This window comes from Bos mutus, chromosome 19 (genome assembly GCF_027580195.1).
Source record: "Bos mutus isolate GX-2022 chromosome 19, NWIPB_WYAK_1.1, whole genome shotgun sequence".
In the NCBI taxonomy this organism is placed as follows: domain Eukaryota; kingdom Metazoa; phylum Chordata; class Mammalia; order Artiodactyla; family Bovidae; genus Bos; species Bos mutus.
Window position 1 is genome coordinate 40,063,614 of NC_091635.1, and position 14,595 is coordinate 40,078,208.

General features: G+C 54.5%; 1 protein-coding gene across 2 annotated transcripts in view; it reads right to left on the reverse strand.

The window, feature by feature from the left end:
* Window positions 1–3,599: 3,599 nt before the first annotated feature.
* NXN (nucleoredoxin) overlaps window positions 3,600–14,595 on the reverse strand; it is a 162,752-nt gene continuing 151,756 nt past the window's right edge. Inside the window, exons 6-8 of one of the 2 annotated variants that reach the window (XM_070390298.1) lie at window positions 10,255–10,434; window positions 8,379–8,503; window positions 3,600–5,219 (exon numbers count right to left, since the gene is read on the reverse strand). In XM_070390298.1, coding sequence (XP_070246399.1) covers window positions 5,037–5,219; window positions 8,379–8,503; window positions 10,255–10,434 — 488 coding nt within the window. In that variant the 3' untranslated portion in view covers window positions 3,600–5,036. The remainder of the gene's footprint in view (window positions 5,220–8,378; window positions 8,504–10,254; window positions 10,435–14,595) is intronic. The other variant, XM_070390299.1, reaches the window with a different exon arrangement.

The following is a 14,595-nucleotide window of genomic DNA, read 5'->3' on the forward strand; positions in this document are numbered from 1 at the left end:
GCAGCCTCCACCCTCTGTGGGAGCTGACCTGGCTGGCTCACCTGGAAAATGTGTTTTAAAGAAAACACTCATGTAAACACCTTTTAACTCCAAGATCTTACTTAGTTTACACCAATGAATATGCAAAGGAAATATGCTAGAAGCCAGATGAACAGACAAGCTGATGCGCTGCTGTGGGTGACTTGACAGTCCCTAACCCAGGGTCCCGAGTTACCTTGGAGCAGCTGCAAGCTGCTTTTTCAGCTGCACTGAAAGCCTCAGGAAGCCAGGCCGCTGCCCAAAGCACGTGTACCAAAAATCTGCACGTAGCAATGGCATCAGTTCTGTCCTGGCCACATCTGTAGGGAAGAGCAACTTTTTTCAACTGAGGCCTCGAGGTTGCAGAGGTGCTGGTGCTAGTCGCTGAGTTGTATCCGACTCTTTTCGACCCCATGGACTGTAGCCCACCAGGCTCCTCTGTCCCTGGGACTCTCCAGGCAAGAATACTGGAGTGGGTTGCCACATCCTCCTCCAGGGGATCTTCCCGACCCAGGGATCGAACCCAGGTCTCCTGCATTTCAGGCGGATTCTTCACAGTTTGAGCTACAGGGAAGTTGGAGAGGCCCATCCCCACAGCTGCTGCTTCCTCAGAATGCAAGGAGAGAATACAGGATGAGGAGATGAGGGTCTGGCCTCCCAGCCTTGCTTGCACCTCTGTGACTGCAGGCCCAGAGAGTGGTTTGGCTAGCTGGGGACTTCATATCCTCTGATGTCAAAGGCGATCTGGTTTGGGGGCCTGGGCTCTAACCATGCCTTCTCCTGTATCCCACTTCTAGCCCCATGTGGTTGGCTTACTTGTGTGAGGCAAGTGCACCCAGGAATCAGACGTGAGGCTGGCTGCACACTGGCCTACAGGCTGGGGGACAGAGGCTTTCGGGAGGAGGCGTGTGATTGCATGGAAACCCAACAGCTCCTCAGAACCATCCTACCTAAATCTAGCCACACATTTCCTGCCTTGGGAAAGTATTCCAGAAGGCCCAGGGGGTGGGACACAGGCTGAACAATGAAATATAAATGACTTCTCTTCATGCTTTCACACTAAAGGTGTATCTAGAACATCCTGATGTCAGACTTCCTCCAGAAGGAGAAATCCCAGCCATAGAGTATACTCCATATCATACTTTGCTACATCTGAGCCTACTGTTTCCTGGAAAATATTCCTTCCTTCACACATGCACTACTTGCTAATAACGAATAAACAATAATGAAGCTAACAAACAATAGCCATTTGTCTGCAGAGAACTTCCCCTTGAGCAGCCTGCTTGGAGGAAAGGAGTGGGTGCTCGCTCAACAAGGGTTGGTGTTGAGCAAAGAGCGACTTAGGTTTAGGGCTCACTGAACGCAGCTGCTTCAGGGTGAATGGAAGATCCTGAGCTCTAGCCCATCCTCAGTCCACACAGCAGCATCTGGAAAGAAGCTGCAGGGGCACTGCCACAACCCACATCCCTCACTTCTGTCCTGCTGAGGTCCTGGTCCTGGCAGGCAAGCAGAGGCCTGCCCAGGGAGGGGTGGGGGTCCACAGTGAAACAACGCCGGCACCGTGGAGGGGCTGGACCAGGAACTCACTCGGGCCCCTCCCAGACCTGCCATTCCAAGGCCTCTCCACGTGGACACGCCTGTGTGTGTGTGTAGCTTCTCCCTCGGGTGACCTTACTGGGTCCAGCAGACTCTACTATGTCTCTATCACTGCAGAGTTCCCTTTGCTGCCCTGCAACAAGGCAGCAGGAGGAGAGAACAGCTTTTTAGTGTCTTTAATTAGGCAACAGGAAAAAACACAGTCTGGCTGAAAATTACCACTTGAAGCTTGGCTAATGCCAAAAACAGCAGAACAGACTCCCTGTGCTCAGATACGTGGGAGGCACTGATTCCAAGGACACACTTGAGGCTAGGGGAGCAACCAGCACCCCCACCCTGCTCCTGAAAGAGAAGGTGGTTCTCAGTCACCCTCCAGCTTTTACAGCGACCTGCTATACATACCTGGACTCCCCTGATGGCTCAGATGGTAAAGGATCCACCTGCAATGGAGGAGACTCGGGTTCGATTCCCTGAGTGGGGAAGATTCTCCTGGAGAAGAGAATGGCTACCCACTCCAGTATTCTTGCCTGGAGGATTCCATGGACAGAGGAGCCTGGTGGGCCATGGTCCATTGGGTCACAAAGAATTACATATGACTGAAGTGACTGGGCATGCATGCCAGTATTCTCGCCTGGAGAATTCCATGGACAGAGGAGTCTGGTGGACTACAGTCCATGGGGTCTACTACAGAGTCCACCACGACTGAGTGACTAACACATAAATACCTATCCCCCAAACATACCTTTCTTTTTTTCTTAAGGAGATCTTTACTGTTGAAGATGGGTTTTAAAAAAAAAGATCTCAACTCCATTTAAAAAAAAAAAAAAAAAAGGGTAGAATCAGATCTGGAAGTCATTGTGGTGACCAGAGACTTGTAACCCCAGGGTGGCATATTTACAGCCACCATCCTGTCCCAAGCTGCAGGGCCCGGTTTCCTTTGCTGCTGGCGGAAGCCCTTGAATATGTCACAGCTGGTGTTTTAACCTGCTTCTAATTAGCGACCAGAATTTTAAGGTATTTTGGAGCTGCTTAGTAGGAATTAAGAAGCCACCCACTTCGTCTGCATCAATAACCTTTAAGATCTCTAGCATCTTGCACTATAGAGATTCTTCACTGGCGAAGTGACTCTCCCCTGGCATTTCCCCCCAAAGTTGCCACTGTATAAACCAGGTGTACCTTTTTAGTAAAACTTCCCACTGATCTTAACCTCCACACCCCCTTCAAGAGGGGAATTCTGGTGTCGTGGGTCCAGTGGACATTAGTAGCAAGTAGTTCAGCTGGGCATAGAAGGATCATAGATGACCTCATTTTTCTGCTGCAGTTACTTATGAGGACTCCTCACTGGATTTTGTTCCTTTTGCCTCAGAAAATAAGTAGCTGCTGAGAGAGACCACCTTTCCTCCAAGGCCATCATGGTACAGGGCACAGACAGAAATCCCAACTATCCTCCAAGTGAGGTTGACCTCATCTTGTCTCCATCCTCCTACCTCCCCAGGGAGACACTGGCAGGTCTCCTGGAGCAGCCCCTAGTCCTAGGGGGTTGTACAAAGCCAGGTTTGAGGGTCTCCAACCTCATTCTTCACAGGAGGACCCCTGTGGGACTCCTTGTGTTTCTCCAACTGGCCTTCTCAGGCTCTCTGAGCACATGTTCCCTTGTGGAGGGGGAATGAGCATGAGTTCACAAGGATGCCTGTCATCTGAGACTCCACCCCCTGCCATGGCAAGTCAAACCCCAAGCGATGGCGGCCAGCGCTCCAGCAAGGATCTGCCTCTGGCACTCTCATCCAAACGAGCATCCTGGCTTCTGAAGGATTCGACAGATGACCATGTTAGGGCTTGGTTCTCAAAAATCCTGAAGCACAGCTGCCAAGTACCTGGTGAAAGTCAAGAGGATCTTGTATGTGCCACCCATGCCCTCACTGCCCACCCCATGGAGCACAGTACTAGCCAGAAGATTTTTGTTATGAAGGACAGGAAAGGCCAAATGGTTGATAACGTCCAGAGATGCCTGTTTTATTTCTTACTAGGTGATTGCATTTCAGGCTGGCAACAGTAATAGTCTAATGACCAACTCAACTTGTCCATCTGAACTACAAACAAACAATCCCACTCAGCAAGAAGCAATGCTGTCAACAGCTAATTGGAAGGGGCTGGGTTTTCCAAATAAACGGTCTTGGTTGGCTGTGAGTGGAGCCAGAGGTGAGGCCTGAGATGATCCGAAAGGCCCTGACACCTGATTGAGATAGGCTGAAACCCGGGGAAGCCTTCTACCCCAAATCCTAAGAGCACAGCTGCTAGTTTCCTTTCTGTGGTTAGTTCAGCCCAAAGAAGGAGCTGAGCTGGGCCCAGCAGAGCCAACACAGGGCCCATTTTTAGCTGACCTGTCCTCAGCCTGCACTCCCTAGGGCACAGCCCTTTCTGCAGGTTCTTAGGGAAAAGCTAGGCTTCTGGCAACTCCTTGTCTCTTTTTAAAAGTTCTGCTTTGAGAAGAAAAGGGAACGCAGGGGTAACCAAGGGTGGGCAGAGGCTCCAGGGGCCTCAGGCCCAGAGCCACAGGGTGCTGGGGGCACAGTGCTCTTCTGGCAATGCAGGTCCGTCACTGCCTCTTCTTGGGAAGATGGCCAGAGGGGAGAACTTACTAACAACATTCTAAAATGGGAGGGGCTGTCCATTTGAGACGGCAGAAACTGGGGGAAGGTCAAGATCAAGGGGGAAAGAGCTCGAAGGAAGGAAGAAGCAGCTCTTTCTTATCACATGGGGGGTGCTCCATCAAAGTAAGCAATTACTCCGTGAACCATTACGGTAGCTACTCTTTCTCATCAGAAAAGAACACAAGTTACCTTTGACAGCTGGAGCTCCTCCCTTGCCCAAGATACCGACTGACAAGCTGGTGTTTTTCTCCTCAGATCAAGACAGACCAAGTCACTGAGGAAAGGCTGTCTTGGCAGGCAGAAGTTCTGCACCAAGACCTCCAGGGCCGTGCCCCCACCGGGCTCCGCCTGAGCGCCCGCGTGGCTCTGAGCCGCTGGGGCTCTGCGCATGCGCTCTAGCACCCGCGGCAGAGCCGGCGCACCCAAGGTCTGTGCCCACTCGGCGTTAGAACACCCGGGGGCGCGCGAAATACCTCACCCAGAGCCAGCGACCAAGAGCGTGCCGCAGCCCTCATTCTGGCCGGTTATGCCAGCCCCACGAATCCCCGAATAGAGTCTCCAAACACGGTGGTTTCTTCTGCTGCTGGAGAGTATGTGCACCCTAGGGTGCTAGCTGAGGAGTTAATGCAGAAAACAAGGCACCACAGAGAGGTTGGACACTTGGGTTGTGTGATTCGGAACACTCTGGAAAAGTCCAAGGGTGACGGGAAGAGGGGGGAGGGGGAGGAGAAGAATGAGTTTTAAATAAGGTCCCGGGAAGCTGGGGCCCCACTAGATGGGCTCTGGTTTGAGCTTTTCTGCTAGGAAGTCATTCACAAAGGCCTCCACAATGGCGGGGGTGATCTCCTCCACGTCCATCACGTACTTGGCCCGGGCTGACATGTCCAGAATGGTGAGTAAAGGGGCAGCCTCGGGCAGGTTGGTGTAATCTCGCAGGGAGTCAGTCATGTCATCCTGGAAGTCACCAGAGGGGAAGAAAACCAATGAGTTGTCAAGAAAGAGGGTAGAGAATCCCATGGGCCCGGACTCCCCAGACACCATGGAGTGGAACCCCACCCCACCATCCTGGAGAGCCCTGACCTCCAGGCAAGATGGGCTTTCAGAATGGGGAGCATGGAGAGGGGGAGCAGGGGACCCTGCCCTACCAGGGCGAGGGGGAGCTAGTTCATCAAATTCACTCTCTGCATCAGCTCAAACCCCAGGCAAGTCATCTTGCTTTATTAGCATGAAAGCAACTTTAACTTGTAAAAATGGGATGTCTTTTGATTACTTACTTTTGCAACCCACTCTCAATTACCTGCAGCCCCACTGTGGGCAGAGGGCTATCTGGACTTCAGCTTCGGAATGTTTTTAACAAAACAGCTCAGTCCCCCTACCCCCGACCCCCATCCCCACAGCTGTAGGGGGTGGGCAGGAGTTGCACAACCAGTTCAGAAGCCCAGGCCTCTGAAGTACTACTGAGGTTTTACACCATTACTATAGTAATCGTAGGTTCCCAGTGACTGTCCTGATAAATTTCTCTAGTATGAGGTATACCTTTAGTAAATATAAAGGCAAACAGAAATCCAAAGACAGAAAGATTTGTAAGGGGGCAGCCATCTGAGATTGGGCTTCCCCAGGTGGCTTCATGTTAAAGAATCCGCCTGCCAATGCTGGAGACCTGGGTTCAATCCCTGAGTCAGGAAGGTCCCCTGGAGAAGGGAATGGCAAACGACTCCAGTATTCTTGCCTGGAAAATCCCATGGACAGAGGAGCCTAGCAGGCTACAGTCCCTGAGGATGCAAAGAGTTGAATAGGGTTGAGCATGCATACACACAGCCATCTGAGGTTACTTTTCATGCTGCTGTTAACAGGAAATGGACGCTCTATACCCATCCCCAGGTTGTTTCACTATAAAATGTGCAAAATTCTCCACTGAATGAGAAGACCTGCAGAAAAAGAGCTCAGAGTATTCTGGGCCTTAAAGGCTGGCAAGCAGTTTCTGAGACAAAAAACGTTTCTTTCTAAAAGGGCAATTTCTTAGGAAAGATAAGTGATCGTCTTTTTTCCTCCACCCAACAAACAGCACGCACTTCCCAGCAATGCCGGGTGATTCAGCATCTCTGGCAGTGTTCACCCAATTCAGGCCCTCCATTTGGGTTAATAAACAATCTTCACGATAAACAGAGGGGAGAGACCTGGACAAATCCCATGCATCCAACTCCCATTAGAAAGCCAAGCTCAGTGCCTGCTGCCTCCCTTCCTTCTGAGCAAACATGGGGAGATGAATTTTAATGTCTTTTGAGGCTCGGGAAAGGACAACTTCTGTCTGTGGGTGAGGATGGGATCAAGACAAAGGCCCCAGCCACAGGCTGACTGTGAAGGGCTGGAGTCCTGGGCTCAGAGGCACCCAGGTGGTGCCTGACGGTTCCAGCGCCCTGTGCCCGCTTCCTTTCCCACTGTCTTGCTTCTGAGGTTAGAGAACTGGCCAAGAGAGTTGCCAAGGCCAGGAGCCCGGGTTCAGAGCAGAGAAGGTTAGGTGGGGGGGGTGTGGAGTTGGAGTGGTGGATGCCCCTATACCCCTGGGCCTCTGCCTAACATCCTGGTCCAGGCTGGCCCAGCCCTGTACGGGACCCGGTGGACAGAGGGAGTGAGAGCTTGTTTCCAGAGTCACTCCTGATCTCACATTCACTCCTCTCTCTGCCACCTACTTAATGTGAGGCTTTGGCAAGAAACCTCTCAGAGGCCAGGTCTCATAAATCCTATAAAAGGGATTCAATAATGGCTCACATGGGGCTCTGGGAGAGTGAGCCAGCCTGGGCACACAGCCCTGCCAGGCCAGCCTCGCAGCAGCCTTACCCTCTCCTAGCCTCACTTTCCTCATCTGTGAACCCCTAAGGATGGGTAGGCGACGAGCACGTGGGTGGTGCAGGTGCGGCACCTGGCCTGGCCGGGCCTATAGGAAACCTGCCAGCGCTCCTTTTTGGCCTTGTTTCTAGGGCGGCCACTGGAGCCTTGCAGCCCCGCCTCCACCCCGGCTCAGCCCTTTCCCTCTCCTGAGCCCATCTTTTCTCTCCAAGCCGCTGTTCTGGTCGAAGGGGTTAGAGTTTAATACATTCAGTGCGGCTTCCATTTGTGCTTTGTGTGGAGTGGGCTGTGTAGCCCAAGGCAGGGCCCTGTGAACCGGCTTTGTCCCTTCCACCCCACGGCTAGGCAGGGTGACTCCAGCTGTCTTCCAGGGGCCCACCGGGCAGGGGCGGCTATTGAGGTGATGAATGGGTGGTTCAGGGTGTCTGGCCGCCCCTGGGATCCAAACACAGCGTGAAATGAGCACAGGGCTCGGACCGACTAGAGGTACAGATGGGAGCAAGGAGGACGGGTGGAGCGGGGTCGGGGAGGGGCGCACTGGCTTCAAAATGTGTGTCTGTCAATAACCGACTGAGGCCAGTGCCTGGGTGGGGAGAGGCAGCTGCGCATGCGTGGAGGGTGGCTCCGGGGTGGGGAACCGAGGGGGCGTGGCTGCGCAACCTACGTGATCTCAGAGATTACGCGTCTGCGGGACCCAGGCTCCCCTACCTTGGGAGCCACTCCCCTACCAGCTGGAGGCCTTCTAGGGACAGGCCTGGGGTGGAAGAGGCAGGAATGCTAGGAACGTCAGCATTCTCCCTGGGCTGGCGGGGTAACTGCAGGTCGGAGTGATAGTCCGATCCCCATCAGCGTTCGGTGATGGGAAAAGGTCCCTTGGGCGGAGGGGTGTCCGAAGACTAACCAAACAGTCTCTTTGTAAAGCATCAAGAGCCTGGCTGGGACCCAGCCCGGAAGGAGTAAGCGCTGTCCACTATCTTTGTGGCTCCCTAGCAGCCGGGGTGGGTGCAAGAGGGAGCTTCTGTTCTAGGAGGGCCCCCTGCTGCCCGGGGACTGCTGGGTAAGAGATGGGAAGAAGGAGGCAGCAAGGGCCGGAACTGGTTTTCCTTGACTGATGACACCTTTTCGTGCTCCATTTGTCTGTGGGCTCTTGTAGAAGCACCATTACCCCAGAAGCCCAGGCCCCTTCAGACATCCCCAAGGGCTACATCGCTCGTGTTCTAAAGGTCTGCCAGTGGAGCCAGCCCGGGGGGCCCCGGCAGCACTCACCTCCCCCGCCACAAAGAACAGGAGCGGCGCCTCCTCCTCTTTGGCTTTGTACTTGGCAATGATCTTCTCAGCTATTGGCTGGATCAGCTGCTTGGCCGCCTCCGACTCGCCGTCATCCTCAGAATCTGTGATAAGGGAGAGAAAGACACAAAGCAGCACTGGCTTGTCAATCAGATGGAGTGGTGTCCAGGTCCAGGCCCCACATGCCCATCTGGGCGGCCCTGAATGGAAGCAAAGCCTGCCCTGGGACACTGACCTCACCTCCTGGATGCAAGAGGGTGTGTCCCCAGGCACAGGCCAGCTTCCTCACTGTTCTCGCAGGCAGGCTGTTCTGCATCATGCCCCCAGGAAGAACTCACTTCACCATCTAGCACTAATGCTCAGGCAAATGAAATCCTGTTCACTGAACTCCTCACAAACCCACCTTGGAAGCTGAGCCTCTCCTAAGCCAGAACCTGAGGCCCTGGTGCTCTTCTCTCCATCATAGAATAAGATGCTCTGTCCTTGGATCCCTGACTTCCTAATGGTGGTGGGTCAGGACTGCGGTCTGATCATCAGCTTTGATGGCAGCTGGGAAGCACCAGGGCACTGGCATGCCAACTTCATAGCTGGCAGTGGGACTTGCCTGGGAGGGGACAGGCTGACTGTAGGGAACCCCCAGCCAGGCTCCCAGAACCCCCTTTGGGCATCTCTTGCTTCCAGTGAAGTAGCAGCATGGGAGCACCTCACCCCTGCTGAACCCCGGAACCAAGACCCAGTGCAAAGCAGGGGAGGGGGGACAGGTGCCTGCAAAGGACCTTCACCCAGAAGTCCTCCCAGGAGGCCCAGTGTGCAGGCTCAGCCACATACACTCTAGATTCACCTCTGATTAGCTTGGTGATGGTGGAAACTTGCTCTGCCTCCCTGGAACCCTGTTTCCACATCTACAGATGGCCAGTGATGTTCCCAATTGTCCCTCCTTCATAAAAGCTTCCCAGGCTCCAGACTGGGGGCGTGTGAGCCTGCAGCAGGCAGTAAAGCCCCAAGGGGAATGGGTCCCTAAGGCCATCCCTTCCCAGGGCCACTGTCCTCCAAGTACAAGGCCAGCCTGCAAGCCAGGATTCCCTCCAGTCCACATATGGGCTCCCCACCTGGGGGACCCCAAACCAGACTTCCAGAGAATGGGGGTTGGATGCTACACACATTCTCCAGCCCCTTCACTACAGGTGGCAGCAGCTCGGCCATGATCCTGGTACCCAGACTTAAGTGGAACCGAGCAATGAGACCTAAGGCAGAGGGTGAGATGGCCCTTGGCCAGCAGTTACTCCGTTTGCAGAAGGAACCAGGGGTCACCCTACGGGCCTGCTGGGAGCCTGCCGCAGGTATTCCTGTGTCTTCCTGCAGGGCAGACTGGTCACACACTGAGCACGAGAGGGAGAGGCAGGGAGACAGAGGGGTTCTCAGCCCCAGAGATGCCACCCTGGGGCAGCTCCTCAGAGCACAGGAAAGAAGCAGCAGCAGCTGGGGGTGAACCCTGGCCTGAGGGGGCCCAGCCCCACCCCACCCCCTCATCCCCCCGCAGCTTCTGTGCAGCAGCCCCGCCTCCAACAATGGGTCTGTTCATCAGCGGGCCGAGGGCTTCCTCCCGGCCTGACCTCTTCTTCCCAGCTGGTGGCCGGGAGCAGCTAGAAGGAAAGCAGAGCAGCAGCTCCCTGCACAGCCGCCACAGGGGAGAAGCATGAATAAATCACCGGGGTCAGAAGCACGGCAGCCAGAGACAAAGGCCCAGGCTCTGCACTGCTGGTGACTGAAAGAAGCTGCAGGGACAGACCCCCCTGGCCCCCTAGTGAGCTCTGCCCATCTTGTTCCACCTGGGGCCCTCAGCTGAGCTTCCTACCTACAAACAGGACGAGGCAGGGGCCCTCGTTGAGCTGCACGGCGTTGGAGTCGGAGAGCTCCAGCACGGGCTTGGGGTGCCACGGGAAGCCCCTGCAGTCCTCGTCATTCAGCACCTCCACCCGTCCCTGCCGCGTGATCACCTCCCCCTGCGGGTCCAGCACGATGAGCGTGGGGATGCCTGCAAGAGAGCGAGCGAGCGAGCTTGGCTATGGCCCCACAGTCCATGGGACAGCACCCCCGGACACGGTTTAGTCCTCGAGTGGAATCCGGGCTCCACCTCGGAAGAGCCGTGGAACCCCTCTGGGTCTGCAGGGGACTTCTCCACAGAAGCCCGAGCAAGTCACGTCCTCCCTCTGGACCTCAGACCCTCCGCTGCCATGTGGTGAACACGCTGCAGTTCCCACCTTACCCCACTATGGGAGGATCAACGAGGCTGTGTATTTAAGAACTTCAGCCCTGGGTCTCAGTACATAGAAGAAAAATGAGAAAGCCTAGAGAGGTTGGATGACATCATCAACTCAATGGACATGAGCTTGAACAAACTCCGGGAGATAGTGAAGGACAGGGAAGCCTGGTGTGCTGCAGCCCATGGGGTCGCAAAGAGTCGGACACAACTGAGCAACAACATGAGGTCCCCAAGAAACAGGAGCTGCTCCCCCGCCTGCAGGAAGTCTCAACCTCAGCAGGTGGTATAAACGCATACTCCCTTGCAGTGCACACACAAGGGTGTATAGACCAGCACAGATCATAGCAGGAGGGCCCCCCCGGGGGAGCACAGGGGGCCTGTGGTAGGAGGAGCCTGGGGCAGCAGATGGGAGAGGACAGCTAGCCACCATCTCCAGCCCCGCTGCCTGGGGCGGTTCCAGTGCCCGCTCTGGGGGAACAGTCCCTGGAGGGAACGTACTGGCAGTGCTGCTGCCCTCACATGAGAGTCCTGGGCTGGGGTCAGAGATGCAACACCCAGCTCCCCACAAACCACAGTCTCCCTCCAACCATAAAGCCTCAAATGGAAGAATCAGAGGTGACCCCTTCTGGGTTACAGGGGCATGTGGGTTTTCCAGCTCCCTGCTCCTTGCACCCCACTCTCTGCTGCTTCTCCTCCAGCCAGGGACCTCAGCCCATGGAGGCAGCCTCGGCCTTGACCTCTGAGGACAGTTGTCTCCGCACTGGTCCCTCCCCTCCTTGCAGTAACCAGCCACCTCCCCACTGGAGCTGACTGGAGCTAGATGGGCCAGGGAAAGCCAGAGCAATTTAATATTTATAGATTCTACAGCTTTGAGTCAGTAGTTTGCTTCACTGACATTTTTCTTCTCTGTGGGGGGTGGGAGGGGGGAGGGATGCTGAGGTACCAGAAACACAGCCATGGTGTTTTGTAACCTGTGCGGTGGCCGGGGCAGCAGGCATGCAGGGGTGGACCTGCCTTCAAAAGGAAAAACGAGTGCATTATGTTCACACCTATGAGAAGGAGAGGCTTGGCATGTTGGGGAGCAGATCCAGAGAGAAGCACCCTCTAGGGACTGCCTTTCCCACCACACACATCACATACAAATGCACATGGCCAGAGCAGGCGCTTTTGGGGGCTTTTAGGATGCTCCCAGAGCACAAGAGACACGGGGCATCTTCAGCCTCATCTCATATCTGCTCGGCATCTCCCAGAGACCTGCGGTTCACATCAGGGGTCTCCCTATCCCAGATGGGGCTGGGCTTGAGTCAGCAGCCTGTAGGGGCCTGGGGCTGGGGCCCATGACACGAAGGGCCAGCTGGCTGCAGATGAACGCCTCCCAGTGCCATGCCCCATCTCAAAAATGCTTTGGCAAAGTTGTTTAATCAGTTTCTGAAATTGGGCAATTTCTAGTGTTGGGGTAAACCAGGTTCCTGCCCACTGCTATGATTAGACACAGCAGCAGGCTTGTTTGTAGCCCAGACATGGGATGCTGGGTTGGTCTGTGGCGGGTGGGCAGGCATGCACAGAGGATGGAGAAGGGAGGGAAAGTAAAATCCAAAGGCAGAGAGGCTTGCTTTCTGGTTTGGGGCTTTGGTTTCTCCAGGTGACTAATGGGCTTCTTTGTTGCCATGGCTAAGGCCTGTCTCCAGTCCTTGCTGGTGGGGGGGAGGCACCAGGACAGCAAGGCAGGGACTCGAGCCCCCAGGTGACTACTGGGGGTTCCTCAGCCGATTCCATGGAGGGACAGTTCCCCTGGACCCTCCCCACCCCTCCCCAACAGCTATGCAAAAGTAAAGGCCCTTGTATTTGGTGCTTTAAGCCCAAGATGACAAGGTTAGGTTGACTGTGGAGCACAAACAGAAAGCGACTCGGTATAGTGACCACAGATTTCAATCCAGAGAAGCCCATTTCGAGCACATGGACTGGGAAAAAGAATTGACAAGCACCAGTTGCTTTCCCATCACTGACCGGATCTTGGGTTAGTTTGGCCCCAGAGCCCTAAGCGTGTACACCTCTCTGGGGATGAACCAGCCAGAAGGAAGCTCAATCTCGTGGCATCTGCTCAGTGCTCCACCCAGTGTGGGGACCTCACCCTGGGATGTAAGATTATCCTCCTTCTGCCAATGGTCAAGTTGCCTACCCAAGGTCATCTGCCCAGTAAGTGGCCAAGTTGGGACAGAAAGCCTGATCTGCTTGTTGGCAAACTGCTGCTCTTTCTACCAGGCCAGTCTGCTGGCGGGGACTCTCACAGCACCATGGGTTGGAGGGCAGTCATCCCCAAGGAGGAGCTGGGCAGGGCAGGGCACGTTCCTGCATCCATACCTTCTGCACCACCCACTTTCCTTTTCTCTGAGGCTGTGGGGGAAGGAGGCTGAGATATGATCACCTCTCCCCTTTCTCTCCCATTCACCCGCTTCCCCATTCAGACCCTCATGCCTTCCCTGTTCCCCCGTCCCTTGAAGCAGGTTCCCCGAAGCAGAGACTTCCAAGGAGAAAATAGGGCAGAGCCTCTAATGGGAAACTTAAAGGAAATGGAAAATTTCTAATTGATGCCTTTGTACAAAATAACTTCCACACCAGCAAGAGGCTTCTCTGAAGGGAATGAAAAGGGAACAGTTCATCTCTGCTTCTCTTGAACTTGTTTCCCAGCTAGGACAGTGCGGGGGGTGGGGGTGGGGGCGGGGGCGGGGGCGGGGAGACTACAGTGCGGGTTCCAAGGAAGATGCAGGCAAGTCATTTACTTGCTCAGAGCCTCATTTACACACCGTCAAATGGGGGGAGTGGGAGTTTCTGATCTTACTTGGGTGTAGGAAGGAGTAAAAAGATGCCAAGCAGAAAATGCTTTTGAGCAGGATATCTGGCACAAAGCACTCTATATATATCAGCTCTCATTATAACTAAGTCCATTATTATTAGTAGTAGTAGTAGTCATCCCTAGGTTGATCCTCTGGCTCTCGAGAAGGGATAGAAGACCAGTGCCGAGGACTTCCCTGGTGGTCCAGTGGTTATGATTCCACACTTTCGCTGTCAGGGCCCAGTTCAGTCCCTGGTTGAGGAACTAAGATTCTGCAAGCCGTGCGGTGCGGCCAAAAAATAAAAATAAGTTAAAAAAGTAAAAGGAGAAGACTTGCTTTAGTGATATACACGGGAACCTCCACGGTGGCTGGAGGGAGTTTGCTCAAGAAACAGAAGACAGAGTGAGATCAACACCACAGGGCGGGCTCCAGGGCCGGCGTGATGCTGCCACGTCTACAGACGGTGCTCTCTTACGTGCACCACCCCAAGTTCAACCTCTGGGCGTAGAACACATACTCTACACTCCTAGAGAGGGCCTCGGCCCCAGGCGCCTCCCTGGGGAGCTCGGGTAGACCATGCCAGAGCCTCTGAATCCCCTTCACCATCTCCCTGAAAACCTAGAGAAGAAAGAAAAGGCCTAAGGAGCTGGCTCCATGCTGTTTCCTCTTGGAGAAGCCGATTTGTGACTATGTAAAACAATCTCAAAGTCGCACCTACTGAGACTGTCCCAGGTTGCGTTTGGCTGCTTTTCTATCGCCAAAGAAAGGGAGTTTCGAAGGAGGTGGTGGGTCTGGGGGCAGCACCGTCGGCGGGTGGGAGAGGAGCCGGGCAGGGCTGTTTCTCTGCTGCTAGATGACCGTGTGAGCACAAAGATTGCTGGGACTGGGGAAGAGAAAGGCAAGGAAAGGCAGGCCCCAGGACAGGATAGAGCAGGTTAGGGCACGTGGCAGGACAAAAGGTACATGATCATGGAAATACACGGTCATCATGAAGACTGTAGCAGGATGGAAAATGTTTGTAATATGTGGTTAAATCGAAAATACAGAATACACAGTGCTATGTGTACAATTACAACTGTGCAGAAATATGCTTGTAGAC